Source organism: Chlamydomonas reinhardtii, chromosome 12 (genome assembly GCF_000002595.2).
Source record: "Chlamydomonas reinhardtii strain CC-503 cw92 mt+ chromosome 12, whole genome shotgun sequence".
NCBI lineage: Eukaryota > Viridiplantae > Chlorophyta > Chlorophyceae > Chlamydomonadales > Chlamydomonadaceae > Chlamydomonas > Chlamydomonas reinhardtii.
Window position 1 is genome coordinate 5,116,573 of NC_057015.1, and position 15,295 is coordinate 5,131,867.

The 15,295-nt window shown below is 65.1% G+C and overlaps 3 protein-coding genes across 3 annotated transcripts in view; all 3 read left to right on the forward strand.

Moving 5' to 3' along the window:
- CHLRE_12g526950v5 (uncharacterized protein) overlaps positions 1 to 4,905 on the forward strand; it is a 6,222-nt gene extending 1,317 nt beyond the window's left edge. The window contains exons 3-11 of the mRNA XM_043068505.1: positions 424 to 521; positions 860 to 1,133; positions 1,376 to 1,570; positions 1,857 to 1,965; positions 2,163 to 2,281; positions 2,475 to 2,646; positions 2,921 to 3,289; positions 3,519 to 3,723; positions 3,935 to 4,905. Coding sequence (XP_042918600.1) covers positions 424 to 521; positions 860 to 1,133; positions 1,376 to 1,570; positions 1,857 to 1,965; positions 2,163 to 2,281; positions 2,475 to 2,646; positions 2,921 to 3,289; positions 3,519 to 3,723; positions 3,935 to 4,490 — 2,097 coding nt within the window. The 3' untranslated portion in view covers positions 4,491 to 4,905. The remainder of the gene's footprint in view (positions 1 to 423; positions 522 to 859; positions 1,134 to 1,375; positions 1,571 to 1,856; positions 1,966 to 2,162; positions 2,282 to 2,474; positions 2,647 to 2,920; positions 3,290 to 3,518; positions 3,724 to 3,934) is intronic.
- Positions 4,906 to 5,173: 268 nt separating this feature from the next.
- On the forward strand, positions 5,174 to 10,049 carry CHLRE_12g527000v5 (uncharacterized protein). Its single transcript, XM_043068506.1, has 6 exons — positions 5,174 to 6,061; positions 6,326 to 6,449; positions 6,651 to 6,864; positions 7,010 to 7,757; positions 7,964 to 8,186; positions 8,367 to 10,049. The coding sequence occupies exons 1-6, from the start codon at positions 5,544 to 5,546 to the stop codon at positions 9,150 to 9,152; spliced, it is 2,613 nt and encodes an 870-aa protein (XP_042918601.1). The 5' UTR covers positions 5,174 to 5,543; the 3' UTR covers positions 9,153 to 10,049.
- Positions 10,050 to 10,433: 384 nt separating this feature from the next.
- On the forward strand, positions 10,434 to 15,225 carry CHLRE_12g527050v5 (uncharacterized protein). Its single transcript, XM_043068507.1, has 12 exons — positions 10,434 to 10,705; positions 10,770 to 10,833; positions 11,108 to 11,298; positions 11,495 to 11,590; positions 11,782 to 11,875; positions 12,085 to 12,197; positions 12,452 to 12,523; positions 12,649 to 12,721; positions 12,870 to 13,083; positions 13,306 to 13,507; positions 13,678 to 13,794; positions 14,080 to 15,225. The coding sequence occupies exons 1-12, from the start codon at positions 10,595 to 10,597 to the stop codon at positions 14,191 to 14,193; spliced, it is 1,461 nt and encodes a 486-aa protein (XP_042918602.1). The 5' UTR covers positions 10,434 to 10,594; the 3' UTR covers positions 14,194 to 15,225.
- The last annotated feature ends 70 nt before the right edge of the window (positions 15,226 to 15,295 follow it).

Sequence of the window (15,295 nt, forward strand, 5' to 3'; positions counted from 1 at the left end):
GAGAGGGGCTGAGGGGGGGGGCGGGGGGGGAGAGGGGCTGAGGGATGTGGGGGCGGGGTAAACTGGGCTGGGCCTGGGGTGGAGGGGCTGGGGCTGGGTGGTATGGGTCGGGGCGATGGCTCTGGGAAAGGGCGGTGTCGCAGTTGCGAGTGGGTGGGTGTTGCAGGGGGAGGAGGAGCACGGGGTCAGGCGCAAGGCGGTGTCGTGTAGCCGGCGGTCGCCAGCATCCGGTGCGGAGGGTGGAGGTCGGGCCCACCACTCTCCTGGACCTGACACGACGGCGGGCAAGGCGGGTGGGCAGGCGTACGGGTAGGCATACTGCTACCCCGTGCTCTGTGCCGTACCCACTGCCACACCCGCCTCAACCCGCCTGCAACCTGCCGTGTGCCCATCCCCGCGACCTCCTCCCTCCCGCCCCGCCAGCCCGAGCTGCGGCGGCTGCTTCACCCGGTGTTTGTGCGGCTGTACCTGACCCTGGTGGACATGGAGGCGGGCAGGGAGGCGGCGGCGCTGCTGGCCAGGTGGGGACTCGGCGTTTAGGGGGTCGGGTTGGGGTTGGGTTGGGTTGGGGCGCCCGTGTGCGTGTGTTTCCGTGGGCAGCGATGGCGGCGTGTGCGGCGGGCAGTACCTTGCCGGAGCAGGCACCCGGGGTTACAAGACAAGCCACCCGTCATTGAGCTTGGCGGGCCACGCCCAATGCCTGTGCCACGCATGCCCCCCCTCCTTCCTTCGCCGCCCCGCCACCCACCGTTCGTTGGGCTCGGGCATAGAACCACCCCTCCACCACCCCTGTCCGTCACACACAGCTGCCCACCCATCGTCTCTACCGAACCTCCGCACCCGCACCTAACCCCCCCAGGTACCGCGCGCGCGTGCTGGCCACCCTGGGCGGCATGCGGCGCGCCGCCGCCTCCGACCTCTCCCAGCTGGCGGCCCTCACCAGCCGCAGCCTGCTGCGCGGCAGCGCCTTCGCCGCGGCACGGCTGGGGCTGGGCGCCGGCGGCCCGGCTGCGGCCAAGACGGCGGTGGCGCTGTCGCCGTACGCGCACGACCTGCTGATGCGCTGGCTGCACACGGGCGGGGGGCGCATGCTGCCGCTGCTGAGTGTGGTCAACAGCTGCCTCGACCTGCAGGTGGGGTGGGGGCGAGGGGGGGGGGGGGGCTGGGGTTGGGGTAGGAGGGGCAGGGGGAGGGATCGGAGGTGGTTGGGAGGAAGAGAAGGGGAGGCGCCCGGATGGGAGACTGTGTGCCCTGCCTTGCACGGCGCACCGTGCCTCAGCCCGTCCTTGTGTCTGCCCACCACAGCCGCTGCCATCGCCTCAAATCCCCCAACACATCGCCTTGTCCTGACTGATGCTGCCTGGACCCGCTGCAGGTGTTGGAGGGGCTGCCCAAGGGCGCCCCCGCGGCCCCGGTGCCGGATGACGAGCTGGGGGACGACCTGGCGGGCGCGGGGCCGGGCGGCGGCGCAGGGGGGGCAGGGGCAGACGAGGGGGGCGCGGACGCGGGTGCGGAGGCGGCGGAGGCCAACATGGTCAACCGCACCGAGATAAAGCTGGGGCTGCTGCAGGTGCGCCGCATGGGGCGTGTGTGTGCGAGTGCTAGGGAAGCGCAAGGGAGGGAGGCGGTGTCTTTGCGTGCATGTGTGTGCGCTTTTGTCGCAACGGTGCAGATCGTACTAGCTGTCTTGTAAGGGTGTGTGTGTGCGTTATTATGCTCGAGTGCGCAGCGGCCCGGCCTGGGCGTGCATGATGTGCGGTTGTGCAGCAGCACTGGCGCTCGGCAGGTCGTGGGCGGCTGCTCACTCTGTTGTCTGTGGCCCGTGGCCTGTCTGCACCACATTGCACATGCTGCAGGGCAATGTGGAGGACATGTATCGGGAACAGCAGGAGAAGCACAAGGCGGAGGCGGCGGCCGCGGCGGCGGCAGCAGCGGCGGCGGGCGAGGCGGACCCGGCGGCGGCAGGTGCGGTCGGACTGGGGGCGCGGCGTGTGTCAGGGCAGCACAAGGGGAATCGGGTCGACCAGTTGCGTGTAGATACACATCGTAGTGTGCCGTAGGCAACCGCCATGGCGGCGGTGTGCCGTATTGTGCTGCGCTCACGCCGATGTGCACATGCCCCGTGGCTCATACGCTTCCACACCCGCGCTCCTGGCTCGCAGACGGCCAGGAGCCGCAGACCAAGAAGGCCAAGAAGGCGGCGGAGAAGGCGGCGGCGGCGGCGGCCGCGGCGGCGGCGACCAGCAAGTCGGTGGTGCGCGGCGAGCGGATAGAGCATCCGGTGAGGCCGAGGGCCGGTTGGGGCTGGGTCGGGAATTTGGGGCCCTTGGCGGCCTGTTGGGAAGCGGGCGGATGTGAGGGCCCAGAGTCCTCAGACCTATCCAGACAGCGCATGATGAGGTTCTGACCGTGGGTTTTGACCGAGCCTGCTGACCCCGCGCTGGCTCTTGCCCACCGATTTCCTGCTCGTGCAGCCCTTTCTGCCCAGGCTGCCGGACGAGGTGGTGTCGGCGGCCCTGCGCGACATCAGCCTGCGCGCGCCCGTCACCGCCGCCACGCCGCCCTCCTGCGCCTTCTTCACCTTTGTCAACGCCAAGCAGACCCTCAACTGCAGCACCTTCAACTGCGACGGCTCCAAGATCGTGGGTGAGTGCGGTTGCGGGGTGGGTGGGGCGGGGCGCCGTCCATGGATGACGGAGTGATTATCCATACGTATGAAGGGGAACTGCTGCTGGACGGGAGCTGCGCCGGCGCCGCGTGCTGCCTACCTGGAAAGTTTCATGCGGTCTAGCGAGACTGCAGAAACCACCGGCCTCAGCGAGCTTTGCCAATCATGCCGTCCTGCCAACCTACGCACTCCTACCGGTCTGCATCTTTCCCCATTTCAACCTGCTCCAACCCCCTCCCCTGCCACCCCCAGCCGGCTTCAACGACTCCTCGGTGCGCGTGTACGACATGCCCACCATCTCACAACACCACGCCCTGCTGCGCCGCTCACGGCGCGGGCAGGTTCCAGGCGGCGGCGGCGGCGGCACGAACCCGGACGGCACGCCCGCGCCCGCGCCCCCCTCCGCCGACGACCTGGAGGAGAGCGAGCCCCCGGGCACGCTCTACCTGCACGGCCACACGGCTGCCGTACACGCCGTTGACTTCAGCGTTGACCAGCGGCTGGTGCTGTCTGGGTCCTCGGACGGCACGGTCCGGGTGTGGGGCGCGGAGTTCGGGTCCTGCCTGGCGGTGTACCCGGGACACGTCTTCCCCGTGTGGGACGTGGCCGCGTGCCCACTAGGTGCGCCCCGAGTGCGCCCCGGGGGGAGGGGGCCAGACATAGGCCGTTGGGCGTTTTGGATGTGACCCCGGCGTTGGAATTCAAGAAACTGGGGGGCAGTGAGTAACAGGCTGAAGCCTAAGCCGGGTGCTTGCCCGCTGCCAGGCTGCCGGGGCGCCCAAGCCCGCGGCATCCCCAGTAACCCCCCATGCGGCCCCCTGTCGCCTTGTGTCGCTCCCCCCCCCGACAGGCCACTGGTTCGCCAGCGCCGGTGCGGACCGTGTGGCGCGGCTGTGGGTGAGTGAGCGCACGCAGCCGCTGCGGCTGCTGGTGGGCCACAACGCGGACGTGGACGTGGTGCGCTGGCACCCCAACTGCTGCCTGGTGGCCACGGCGGCGGGGCAGGCGGACCGCACCGTGCGGCTGTGGGACGTGCGCGAGGGCAAGTGCGTCAGGTGAGCGCAGGAGCGGAGCTGCGGGCAGGCGACAAGAGGGGGCGGGAGGCGAGGCGAGGTGCGGGGCCAGAGCCTGTGCGCCTGTGCTCCCAGTGGCGCGTCTGCCCACCAGCCAACCGCCTTCATATACTGGATTTGGTTCATGTGACCCCCAGCCAACACACGCCTCACACGCCACACGCCACCACTCTCCTCCCACCCACCCCTGCAGGTACCTGCCCTGCGGCCGCGCGCTGCCCGGCAGCCCCACCTGTCTGGCGCTGTCGCCGGACGGGTCGCACATCGCGGCCGGCAGTGATGAGGGCGGCGTCACGGTGTGGGACCTGGGCACGGCGCGCCGCGTGGCGGCCGCACCGCCCAGCGCCGCGCACACCGGCGCCGTGTGGAGCCTGGCCTACAGCCAGGGCGACGGGTGCGTGCTGGCATCAGGCGGCGCGGACGAGACGGTGCGGCTGTGGCGGAACGATACGGGGGAGGCGCTGGCGGCGGCGGGCGTGGCGGCGGCAGACGGCGGCACGGGCGCGGACGGGGAAGGCGGCGGCGCGGAAGTCGGGGAGGGGGCTGCGGATGGGGCCGCGGAGGGCGGTAAAGAGGGCGGCAAGGACGGCAAGAGCGGCAAGGAGGATAAGGGCGGCAAGCCGGCGGGGCCGTATGCTCAGCTGGGCCGGTACCGGACCAAGTCGTCGCCGGTGGTGTCGCTGGCCTTCAGCAGCCGCAACCTGCTGCTGGCGGCGGGGCCGTTCCACAGGCGCGGGCCCATCACATAGGAGCGGGCGGCGGTGGTGGGCTGTGGAGGTAGGGGCGCGCCTGAGCCGCGAGCTGCTGTATGGTGTTGAGGCGCGCGGCGTGGGGGCGTTGGCGTGCTGCGCGTTGCGGCTTCGGGGCTGTTGGGTCGGAAGCCTGTGTGTCCGGTTGCGGCAGGTCGTGTGCTTATCATGGAATGCATGACGGCCCGCTGCCGTAAATTATGAAACCAAATGGTCAGAGGTCAGGCGTGCCAGGGCTCGCTGGAAGAGGCCTGTGATGCGGCAGCGCCTGTCATGACTGGTGTGGCGACGATGCTTGACGGGTCTATCGAATGGGTAGCCAGCCCTGGCCAGCCGGACGCTGTGTTACCCTGCCACAGCGGATGTGGCGCCAATTTTGCTGTATCACTTCCATGATTGTCGACATATGGAAATAAAGGGGCGCTGTCAAGGTTGGAAAGTCCGCACGCGGGGCGGGGGGGGGGCACTGGGGTGGGGGGGGGACAGCGGCAGACGGCGGGGGAGGCGAAAGGGTGCCCACACCTTTCCCACACCCGCCTTGAATGTCGACGCTCGAACTGCTGTGTAGAGCACGCAAGGGTAGGCGGCGTGAGGAACTCAGTGCATTAAAACAGTTGTGGGTGCAGCGCAACTGCGCGAGGCCGCAAAAGCGAGTGTCATCAGCTTCTGTCGCTGAACTTTATGTTCGGCACCTTTCGCTCAGCCCTGTGAGCGCGCGCATGCCTCTGCGAAGGCAAGGGAACGTGTCAGTTGTTGCCGATACTCGGGAATTGTCCTCGCGTCCTGTCATCCCGCGCCCACCCCAAGGCCTGGGAGCTTCTAACCTCCGTGGCCTAGCCATACAAGTAATAGTCCAGCAGTCCTACAACACGAGCCAATCACTAGGAGTCAACAACAACTACAACTCACATATTCTCGGCCCACTGGGCCCACCTGAACGTAAGAACTCTCCTCGCACGCGTCTTGACGCAGCCGTTTGGCAGATACACGGCCAGCTCGTAGGCCTCGACTATTTTCCGGGCAAAGAGTATTCTAGAGTCGACCAACTAGGGAATGGCCCCGGCGCCGTGCGCCTTGGGGCCGACGTCCTCCACCCACCAGCAATCGTCGGGCAGCCATAAGTCCAAGGGCAAGGGCGGCCTGCTGTCTAAGCTCCTAGGCGGATGGCGGAGCGCTTCCTCAGGCGGACGTGGCACCTCGAGTCTGGCTCCCAGGCCCTCGAGCGCTCCTCAGTGGAACGGACAAGTTACAGGCTTGAATGCTCCTGGCTCGGTGGCTTGCGGTGCTACCGCAACGGTGCAGGGAGCAACTGCACCCCCCTGCGGTAACCAGTGCACCTCCGCGCCATTCCTGGGCTATGCTACGGACCTGGAAAAGCATTATGAGCTGGGCCGTGAGCTCGGCAAGGGTGGAAACGGCGTGGTGCGCATTGCTAAGAACCTAATCACGGGCGAGGAGTACGCCTGCAAGAGCATCCGCAAGGTCTTAACGGATGCTAGCGAGAAGAAGAAGCAGGGCCATCTAGACAGCATCCGGCGCGAGATTCAGGTCATGACCAAGCTCAGCGGCAGGTGAGCGGTCGCGCGCGCGCGAGTCTTGCGGTTCTCTGCTGGCGCCCGGGCCCAGGGATCCAGGGCTTTACGTGCGTCCTGGTTACAGTCCGGGTGGGGGGCTCTGGGGCCTGCGGCAAGGGGGGTCACTTTTGCGCCTTGGCTCTGGTTGGGTTTGCGCGCGCGCTGAGCTGGGGCTGACGTGGATGGGGGCGCGACCCCCACGCCACCAGCTACCCGGTCTACCCCAACTTACCACCCTGCGTGTGCCCGCCACCGTTGCAGCCTAAACATTGTAAAGCTGGAGGACGTGTTTGAGGACGAGGAGAACGTCCACATCGTGATGGAACACTGCGCGGGCGGCGAGCTGTGGCACCGCATCGGCGACAGCCACTACTCTGAGCGCACGGTACGCCAGCAGAGGGGCTGGCCACGGGTTGAAGCTGCTGACGAACGCGCTGACGGGCATATGCATTGATGAACACTCAGGGTTTTTTTATGCCTAGGATGGGTTTAGCATGCGCAGGGGTAGAGCTGGGTTGCCCGTAACAACACGTTGCTTGCACCTTCCCCGTTCCCCATTATTAACGCGCCACTCCTGCGCCCGCAGGTTGCCTCGTTCATGCGTGCCGTGCTGCGCACGTTGGCCCAGTGCCATGCACAGCACATCCTGCACCGCGACATCAAGCCGGGCAACTTCATGCTGCTGTCCGGCGACGACCGCGCGCCGCTCAAGGCCATTGACTTCGGTTTGGCGGCGCCCTTCGACCCGGAGCAGCTGCCGCGCACGGATTTGGGGCTGGAGGGCACGCCCTGGTATATGGGTGAGTGCATGCATGCGAGCGCGTGCTGGGATTCCGCTTGGGCAGTTGATGGTGAGCCGCCTGACGTCATCACCTCCCCAGCTTCACGTACTGCGGGTTCCGACCTCAGATCCCTCCCGCCCCCTCTCCTCCATGCCACGTGTAGCGCCCGAGACGCTGCGCGGCGAGTGGCTGCCGTCTAGCGACCTCTGGGCTGCGGGCGTGATGGCGTTCCAGATGCTGTGCGGCCGCTTCCCCTTCGACGACAAGAAGAACGTGTACGCGCCCGCCATCACCGCCATCTGGCGCTCCGTGCTCAACGACGAGCTGGACTTTGACAAGCCCTGGTGGGCGGGCATCAGCGACGAGGCCAAGGACTTCTGCAAGCTGCTGCTCAACCGCGACCCCAAGCTGCGGCCCACCGCCAAGGAGGCGCTGAAGCACCCCTGGCTGCGTGGTAACAGCTCGGAGCGCTCCACCGGCAAGAAGCTGGGCCAGAGCGTGGTGGCGCGCATCCAGCGCTTCGCCAGCGGCAGCCAGCTGAAGCGCACCGTGCTGCAGTCCATCGCTGCCGAGCTGCTCTCCCACCCGGAGTTGCTGGCGGTGGAGCGCGAGCGCTGCGCCATCAGCGACAGCGGCCGGCCCATCGTGGCCACGCCCGACGCCGCCTGCCTGGCGCCGCTGATGAAGCAGATGCGGCTGGAGCACGGCGGGCAGCTGACGGAGGCCGCGCTGAGCGACGCGCTGGCGGCCATGGGCTTCCGTCTGGCGCCCAGCGAGGTGACGCGGCTGATGGAGCAGGTGGATATGGACGGCACCGGCGTCATCGACAAGGCTGACTTCGCGGCCAGCCAGATGGACTGGCGCTACTTCCAGCGCAACCACGCCGAGCTGTGGCTGGAGCTGGCTGGCAAGTAAGTAACGCCGCAACAGACCGGTTGGCCGCGAACCCTACATCCTGTGGGCTCATGGGCCGATTCGGGTTCTCGGTCTCGGTTTACGGTGTTTGGTTGGCAAACGTCGCCCACGTACAAGCGTATTTCCTTCATTTTTAGGTTATTCTGCGCTCCTGCCACTCGACCGCTGTGCTCTGAACCCTCCATCCTCCTTGACTCTGCAGGGCGTTCCGCGAGATGGACAAGGACGGTAGCGGCGTGCTTACGGTGCCCGAGCTACTGGATGCACTGCGCGCCCGCCTGCCGCCCGAGGAGGTGCAGACCGCGCTGGAGCTGGCGCTGCAGGAGGCGGGCAGCAACGGCGCCAGTGCCGCCGCCAGTGCGGGCAGCTCGGGCGATGCCATGACCGGCGGCATCGACTTTGAGGGCTTCCTCAATCTGCTCAAGGTGGGTTGCCTAGCATACCGTTTCAAGACCTGTGAACATCACTTGCGGGCCCTAGAAGCTGTATACAGCTGACCGGCGTAAAATCTCTCGTAATCTTGCCAATGCACGCCCGACCCACTTGCCCCATGTCCTATCAATCAACACACCCACACCAACCACGGTACGCATTGGTTTGTGCAGGTGGGCTCGGTCGACAGCCTGGACCTGTACGACGACCGCATGAGCGTGCGCTCCATGGGGAACTCCACGCACGGCGGCAACGGCTCCATGGACAGGTACAACAGCCTGCTGGCCGCGTCCATCAAGACGTCGGACTGGAGCCGCCACGGCCCCGGCGGCAGCCGCCACGGCGACGTGAGCGCACACAGCGCCACCAGCGACGTCAGCGACGTGTCGGCGGTGCAGGACAAGGATAACTCGCTGCGCGCCGGCGCCGGCATGATGCCCGCCTCGCCAGCCGCCGCGGTCACGTCCTTCCGCTTCGACACCGGTACCGGCGTGCCGCCGCTCAAGAAGACCGCCGTCGCCAACGGCATCGTCGGCAGCATCTCCACCGCGGCCGGCGGCGGCGTGGGCGCCGCGGCCAACGGCACCTCCGGCGGCATGGTGTGGCGCTTTGACGTGGCCGGCCCCGCGCAACCGCCGCCCGCGCCTACTTCCACCGTGTGGCGCTTCGACGTCGCAGGCGGCCGCGACCGCGAGAAGGGCTGGGACCAGACCGGCGAGGCGGCCGCCATCGCTGTGGGCGCCGGCCCGCTGACCAGTGGCCCTACGACGCCCGCCAAGGACGGCAGCGGCAGCAGCCGCGCCAACGTAGCCGTGTCGGCGCTCAACACGTCGGCGACAGGCCACTACCTGGGCCGGCAGGGCGGCTACTATGACCGCCGCCACCACGGCGCCACGCTGTACCGCAACGCCGCGCTCAACGCCCTAAACGCCAGCCGCCTACACACCGTCGCTGAGTAAAGAGCGGCGGGACTCGGGGTTGGGAGCGCAGCGTGTGGATGCTAGATCAGGAACAGGTGCGGTGGCGGCAGTGAGGCAGCTGGTGCAATAGCAGGGTGGTGTGAGGCGGGTCGGCGTGAAGCGGAGTGGAGCAGGGTGTGTACTGGAGCGAGCAGTTGAGCAGCTGATGCAGCTGACAATCCGCATTTGCGTGGAGGTTTGTCGCGGGTAGCGCAGCTTGTTGCATGTTTTGGAGTTTGTTTGCGGATTCGCGTTTCTCCGGCGCAGCGCGGATAGGATAATGCCTTCCAGCTACTGACGCCCGGCCAGAATTCATTGTGGTAGCAAATGCATGCAAAAGGGAACGTATATACGTTAGGAGGAGGCATTGGACAACTTGCCTAGTACACACTAGGCATTCAGGGAGCAGAACAACTCTCTGCGGAGTGGCCTGTCACCGGGGCGCACTGCACCGTGAATGCAAGATGCCGCGGGGAGGTGGGCTATTGGTTGGTGAGCACCGGCGGGCGCTTCGAGTTCGGTGGCGTGGTGGCGGTTGAAGGTGCAAATAGGGTGGTGAGCTGAACAATCCATAAAAGCAGTTGGTGATGAGTAGGGCGCTCCGGGAGATGACACGCGCAAGAGCACAACACTCTTGCGCAGTCACCCATTTTGCTCCGGATGTGCGTGTTATGTGGCATGTGTCGTCGTTATGATGGTGGGTGCGTGCTTTCATTGAGGGAAGTGAGGCGAGGAGAGACTTTTATAGTACGCTTGTCACAGGGTGGCGCCCAGTGGCTGCACACCGGAAGACATGTCACAGTTTTGATGTCGGGGGCCTGGGCTTATCGGTCGAAGTTTTTTTACCCAAGGATGGAAGTTGAAAGGGCGAGCCAATGAGTGTAACGTGTCTGTGTTCCAGGCTTCCAGCAACAGCAACTCCAGCACCCCCAAATGGCGCTGCAGGACTGTCCTCTGTGGCAACAATGCGGAGCGCGGGAGCGGTCCTTCTGTCCGCGAGGCCGCGCCTGGCGAGGCAGCCCTGCCGGTCTGCAGCCAACCGCTGTCCTGCTGGGCCGGGTCACTAGAGCATTGTGCATCTTGTCGCGGAGACTACACATGCAAGCCACAAAGGGCAGCATGCACCGTAACCCGAGTAGTTGGAGGGGGACCGTGCTGCCTTCCGAGGGTTGGGGCGATGCCAGGCATGATCGTTGCAACTCGCTGGAACCCGAACATTCGGCCCATGATTTGTTGCTGGACATGCATTGTAAAGCGCTGTACATAGCATAGCATATTAAAGATAGGCAGCCGCTCGTCTTACGGGCCCCGTTAGGTCCGAGTGCAGCTCTCGCCAAGATATCCGGTTGCAATAACTACGCACAAAGACGATAGGGACACTCGATTTTGCTTACGAAGCACTTGACAGTCAAGACGGAAGCAACAGCCCTCCGAAGAAGGAAATGCCTCCTCAGGTCAAGCCTCTTCCTGGCCCGCCGCAGAAATTTCAGGGTCGGAAAGACTACCCCATCGAAAATAAAACCGATGACTGGGGGCTGACACCCGAGGCACAGGCAGGTGGCGAAGTGATGCGCGACCGCACCGCATTGGAAAGCTCACAAACTTGCGCTGGCACAGGAAACATATGTGGAGGTATTCAGGCAGAGGCTGGAAGCTTTGCAGCTATGGAAGCCCGAGATAGGTGCGTGTCTCCTTGGCACGGTTAGCGCCAGACCTTTGACCATGGCCGGCGGGCGGCACGCCAGCGGAGGCGGGCAAGTCCTGTGCCTAGCTCGGAACCCTGAGCACGGCACGCGCTGCTTATGTTGGACGGGAGGCACCAGCGGTACAGGTTCCGCTGCAACTGGACTCTGCGGTCACCTGGACATACCCATGTTCTGGGAATACGCTGCATACGGGACTCCGCCCCTTACCCTGTCCCATTGTACCCCATGCCCTGCGCCCAACCTATGTAGACTACTTCACATTGCGGCGCTTCCTGCGAGCGCGCACGTACGACTTTGACAGGGCCATAAAGATGTGGACGGACCACGTTAACTGGCGCCGGGAGAACAAGGTGGACAGCATCCTGCAGGACTTCCACTTCGACGAGCGGGACAAGTTCCTGGAAGCGTACCCCCAGGGCTACCACAAGCTGGACAAGATGGTAGGCTTTGGTGCAAATGAGGAGCCGATGGATTGATGGTTGCAGTGGTGACATACATGGCATGTGCGGGCGATCTTGGCCTGTCAAGGCTGATGTGTAGAGTGGCCAGAGCTTTCAAGGCTGTAAAGCCAAGGGAGGCGCCTGGGCGAAGCTACATGTCACAGCGTGTACGACTCCTGTCCTCCATCTCCCATAGGGCCGCCCGGTGTACATTCAGCTGATCGGGAAGATCAAGGTGCCGGCAATCATGGAGTGCACGAACGAGGAGCGAATGTTCAAGTTCCATGTGCAGGTACGGAGCCAGATCAGGCCGGGGGGAGGGACCGTCAGGGGGGCAGTGCTAGATTCCTGGCTGTTACAAACGAACGTAGCGGTTGCAAGGCTTGGGAGGGATAGGGGAGGCAATGGGCGGACATACATGAGGGGGCACTGCAGGTTGCACGGGTGCACGTTGTGATGCCATGGTGCCGGGCGGCCCGACAGGAGTACGAGCGCTGCGTCAAGGTGATCATGCCCATCGCCTCAAAGCTGGCGGGGCGGAAGGTGGACCAGACGTTCGGGATCATGGACGTGAAAGGTGGGCAGGTCCGCTTGTCCATGCCAGCACGAAGCGTTGTGGGGCGAGTGTAGCAGGCGGGTTGGTGCGGCACGGCCTGGGGCGACTGCGGACGCAAGCTAGCACCTATTGCTGGACGCAGGGGGGACGCAACACGCGGTGCAACATACAAAACGGAAGGTCGGGTGTATATACTCGTTGATGGAAACGAAACTGCGCGTGTGGTGCAGGCGTGGGCATGTCAGCGCTGACTGGTGACGTGAAGCGCATGCTGGGCCAGTTCACCAAGACCGACCAGGACAACTACCCGGAGATGCTGGGGCACATCTGCATCATCAACGCGGTAGGCAGGGGTTTGCGGGCTTGGTTGGGACGTGCTGGACATCAAGCTGGTTGCGTGAGGGCTTTCTCAACACTTCATGCACAAGACTTGTCCGTGGCGTGTCAGCACCCGTCCATACATCTGTGCCATGTTGGCCGAGGCGAGGCGAGGTGCAGGCGCCAAGCGCATGGTGTGAAGTGCTGGAATAGATCAAGTGCAGGAATAGCCGACACCTGACACCTGCGCTGTACCTTGACCGCCATCTCCACTCGCAGCCGGCCGTGTTCCGCATGCTGTGGGGCCTTGTCAAGAACATGATCGACGTGCGCACACAACAGAAGATCGAGGTGAGGCAGCGCCTAGGCAGTACCAGGGCTGGCTGGTTTGGGCGGTCCTCTACTCCTCTCCCCACACGGCCAGGTGACGCTGTGCCTGTCCCCACCGCGCGCCGCCCCCCGCCCCCCGCCCCCAGATCCTGGGCCCCAACTACATGGAGGCGCTGTTGAAGCACATGGACATCGAGAACATCCCCGAGTTCCTGGGAGGTGCGTGGCCACACATGATGAGGAGCCGGCGGGCGCAGGGTGCGGCACGGGACATGAGGAAGGCGTGGCCGGTGCCCCAGAGCGGCCACTCCACCCGCTCACAACCCAACAGCCAAAGTGCCCAACCCCTTATTTTTGCCTTCCACAGGCCAGAGCCGCGGCACGCTGCTGGACGACGTGGGCCCCTGGTCCGACCCCGAGCTCATGGCGGCCAACGGCATCGACGTAGATGCGCTGCGCCGGGGCGACCCCGCAGGCGCGCTGCCGGGGCCGGGCCTGGCGTCGCCCAGCTTCACCCGCGCGCCGTCCCTCCTGAACAGCTCCCTGGGGCCCATGGGCAGCATGTTCCGCACGCCTACTGTGTGAGTCAGGCGCTGTGTACGGGCGAAAGAGCGTCGCAATGCAGACTGGGGCCAGGCCCAGACATGGCGGGAGGGGTCGTGGCTGGTCTATGGAGAGCAAGTGGGAATGCCCCGGTTTGAATTCGAAGTCTCTGCACACCACAACGCCACATATTTCGCCTTCTGATGCGCCGCATGCGCTATGATACAGCATATCCACCACCGTGTGTGTGCTTGCCGCAGCGCCCGCGTCTCGGTGGAGGCTGCCAACGGCGCGAGCCCGTCCGCGTCCGCCTCGGGGCCGTCCGCCATGCTGGCCGCCTCCGCCGCCGCCACGGTGGCGCAGCTGCAGGCCATCGCGGAGAACCGCTCGCGGTCGCTACAGGAGCGCGTCAAGGTGTTGGAGAACATGCTGCCAGCAGCCCTGGAGCGGTCGCGGCCACAGGTACGCTGCTGTAGATGGGTGCGGTGGTCAATGATACGGACGGACAGTACATGTGATGTAATGGACAGTGGCGTGTCAAGAGCCTTGGCTGCCGTGTGGGCTACCGGAGCGACAGTGCCTGTGCTGCTCGCTACACTGCACGGCATGACGACGCAACCCGACACGTGCAGGCGGCCACGGACGTGAGCGTCCGGTCCGCGCCCGAAGGCAGCCTACTGAACCGGGTGGAGGTGCTGGAGGACGCGGTGGAGACGGTGCTGCTGGCGCAGGAGGCACTCATCATCCAGGTGTGCAGACAGTGGGCGTATGCAAGTGGGACGATGGGCCCGGCAGGGAGGGGCGCCTGGCGGCCTGCAGGGAACGAGGGTGCAAAGTTGCACCGAGGTGTGGATGGGCAGCAAGGTTCGCGTCCGCTTGCGTAGGTAAGGTTGCGACGCAGCAGGTGTAGCAACTTCTTATGCTTGGGCGACTGCAATTTGCATGCTTGCATGCCGTAGGGTACGGGGCGCTCATTGCATTGGCAGAGCGGTATGACCTTAGCAAGCCTGCTCTCACACTCTTTTGCGCCACAGGCCCAGCAGCAGGCGCAGCTGACGGAGGTGGCGCTGGCGGACCTGCGCAACCGCGTGGCCACCGCCGAGGCCAAGGCGTCCAGCGCCAAGGCGGGCTGCTGCACCATCATGTGAGGGAGCTGGCATAGCTTGGACGGCACGGTCCAGAGGAGGTACTACAGCGCGTTTGGCCACTACTGGAAAGGCAGGCCGAAGGCATAGCGGGGGCTTCTATGGATGCTTTGCCACTTGCTGGCAAGGCCGCGAAGCGGTGACCAGAATGGCGCGGGACCACGCCCTTTAAGCGGGCGGCGGCGCCTTCCTCGCGTGGGGAGCAAATGAACTGAAGCGTGGGGGACTGTGGAGACGGATACCACTGTGGGGGCGGACACGCTCCACCCAGCCAGCAAGAGGCAACCGCCATGGGTTAGGAGGTGCTAGTACACGGGGCTGCATAGGCGTGCCTCAGGCAGACGGGCACGCATGTGTCTGTGGTTGGTTGGGTGGAGGCAGTGGCGCGCGCATTCAGGGCAATTAAGGACGCCGGGCAAGGTTTGATGTCGGGCGTTGGGCGCACATGGAGTATCATGTGTGAGCCTCCTAAGTGGGGCTTTCGGGTGAGCACTGGCATTGAGACATACTGGCTAGGCATGCAAGAGGGAATTACGGCATATGCTGCGGATGAGCTTGTGTTTCGGAGCAAGGGGTTTGGGCGCGGAAAGTGCACATATTGCGCGGCTTGCGTTTGACGGATTCGCCCATGTGTTGGCCGTACGGGTCGGCCTCTGCATACTATCATTTTGTATCAGGGGAGGTATCTTAGCATCAAGCAAGGCGCGAAAGGTCTCTCATGCAGGACTCCAAGGCGGCACTCGGACGTCAGCTTGAACGTGCCCGTTCTGAGCATGGGGCAGTGACCGCTGTCTCAATTGTTCGTGACGGTGATATGGGGACCGCCGTGGCGAGCGCAGGTCTTAACATTAAGTTATCATAACGACCCGCTTGGAACCGCTTGGAACCCGCCCCGTTTGCTTCACGGTGAGCTGCATCGACTGGCGCCAAGTTACAAGCGGGGGTGCCAGCGAGTGGTGCAGGAGTGCCAGGGCCCTGCGGCGACGGAACACAATGGATGCTGGGCGTCGCCAGGGTTGAACAACTCGTCTGGACGCGGGTTCAGCAATTGCCAGCAACGTCGTCTGTACGCTCTGGGACACTCTGGGCGCAGGTCCGGGGCACC